Source organism: Otolemur garnettii, unplaced genomic scaffold (genome assembly GCF_000181295.1).
Source record: "Otolemur garnettii isolate 467f Iridium unplaced genomic scaffold, OtoGar3 scaffold00116, whole genome shotgun sequence".
Lineage (NCBI taxonomy): Eukaryota > Metazoa > Chordata > Mammalia > Primates > Galagidae > Otolemur > Otolemur garnettii.
In genome coordinates this window covers 5,014,219-5,016,274 of record NW_003852511.1, presented here as the reverse complement: position 1 = coordinate 5,016,274, position 2,056 = coordinate 5,014,219, and the positions used below count along the sequence as shown (strand labels likewise).

Genomic DNA, 2,056 nt, shown 5'->3' with positions numbered 1-2,056 from the left:
AACATTGAGGGAGACAGAAGTGGCCCCAGTCTTCAGACTGAAGATGTATTACAGCTAGATGGGTCTCCTGGCAAAGACCATGGCCAAGGAGCTGTGCCACAGGGTAAAGGCACTGAATTTGGCAGCAAAGGAACTAGAAGAAATCACTCAACTACTTTGTAAGAGAGAAAATCATGCCCCAGAAAGGCCAAGCATCTGGGGGTCTAGTTCCCCAGCCAGCAAGGGCCAGGCAGTCGCTCCCCAGCCCCAGTGCCCATGAGCCTGGGTGACAGAGAAAGAGACCCTGTCTCAAAAAAAATAAATAAATAGAAGGTGCCTGGAACACAGTCCATGCTGGAAATGTGTTTGTTATTACTAGTAGTACATCAATCCCACTAGTTCTTTAAAATGTATGTTAAATTACTGTATCTAACATAGGATGAGAACTTGTCAATGGAGGAAAATCGGGGATCAGGGTGATCAGAAGCACTCTGGCACTACCACGTATCTGCGTAGTTGCCCTGCTTGCCAATTCCGGGGAGGGAAAAGGAGAGACGGAGATTCCAGGAGGCCAGGTCCCACAGTGAAGGAGAAGAATGGGTCAGAAGCCTTGGTCCCGGATCAGATCTGGTTCCCTCTACAGACAACTGACAGGAGGGAACAGTGCCCTGAACTCCAGGCACGGTGCCTTCATTTAGAGAGAAGCTGCTTGTGGGCAGGAGCCTGAAGCCCGGCTTCTGAGGCAGCATGATGACCAGCTCTCTAAGACCACAGACCCCAGAACCAGGTTGCCACGTGTGAACCTCAATTTTGCACCTACTGTGTGTGACCTGTGGCAAGCTACTTGACCTCTTTGTGCCTTAGTTTCCCTATCTATAAAGTGGGGATTAAAATACTATTTACTCCCAGAGAGTTGTGAAGATTACATTGGTCTATACGCATAAACTACTTGGAGTGCGTATAAAAGCACCCTGTGTCCAGTGTAGTGGGGCTCATGCTTATAATCCTAGCATTTGGGGAGGAGTCCAAGGTGGGAGGATCACTACAGATCAGGAGTTTAAGACAAGTCTGGGCAACACAGCAAGACCCTATCTCTGTGAAAAATTTTAAAATTACTGAGGGATAGTGGTACATGCCCGCAGTCCCAGCTTCCTGAGAGGCTGAAGCAGGAGGATTGCCTGAGCCCAGGAGTTTGAGGCTGCCGTGAGCTATGATCACACCTACTGCACTTGAGCCTGGGTGACAGAGAAAGAGACCCTGTCTCAAAAAAAAAAAATAAATAGAAGGTGCCTGGAACACAGTCCATGCTGGAAATGTGTTTGTTATTACTAGTAGTACATCAATCGCACTAGTTCTTTAAAATGTATGTTAAGTTACTGTATCTATAAATCAGAGACTTAACTCTCTCTTTAAGCCATCAGGAATGGAACTATCTCACACAGTTCAGTGAACTCTACTCCACTGTGCTCTGGGCACCACAGTATGGCTCATCATTTGTAGGTTGGGTGCAAAAGAGATTTGCTGTGTGCCATTTGCAAACCAGGAAGCTATGGTCAGAACAAGTCGCATGGGAGAGATCTTGACCACATTTCCACCCTACCTTCGACTCCAGGTAAATGTTGGCTAAGGACATCTTAGAGATTTTGTAGAGACAGATGGAGAGAGACACAGCACAGAGCACGAACAGCGTGTCATTGATGGCCACTCGCACAGAGACGATCACCTTCCTCTCCCCGTTTCCCGTCTTCACCAGCACGGCACAGGTTAAATTCACCAACAGGAAAACAAGACTGATGAAGAGCGAGGCCAGGTAGAGGGGCAACCTGGAAAGGAGGAGAGAGAAAGGTCAGGTGTTGTCCCCTGCAGGCAGGCTGCACATCCTTGCCAATCTAGAAGGGCTCTGCGGTATGTTCCGGTGAACCCCAGGAGCAGACGCCAAAAGGAACAACACTCAGAACCTGGACTTTGGCAGTAGCTGGTCCTGGATATGAATTACAAACGGACCACAGATCGTGCCTCTGGAAAAACTTCAAACTCTCTGAGCTGGTTCGGCGCCTGTGGTTCAAGCGGCTAAGGC

General features: G+C 48.5%; 1 protein-coding gene across 1 annotated transcript in view; it reads right to left on the bottom strand.

Moving 5' to 3' along the window:
• GPR137B (G protein-coupled receptor 137B) overlaps nt 1-2,056 on the bottom strand; it is a 52,227-nt gene that overhangs the window by 15,932 nt on the left and 34,239 nt on the right. The window contains exon 3 of the mRNA XM_003797471.2: nt 1,580-1,802. Coding sequence (XP_003797519.2) covers nt 1,580-1,802 — 223 coding nt within the window. The remainder of the gene's footprint in view (nt 1-1,579; nt 1,803-2,056) is intronic.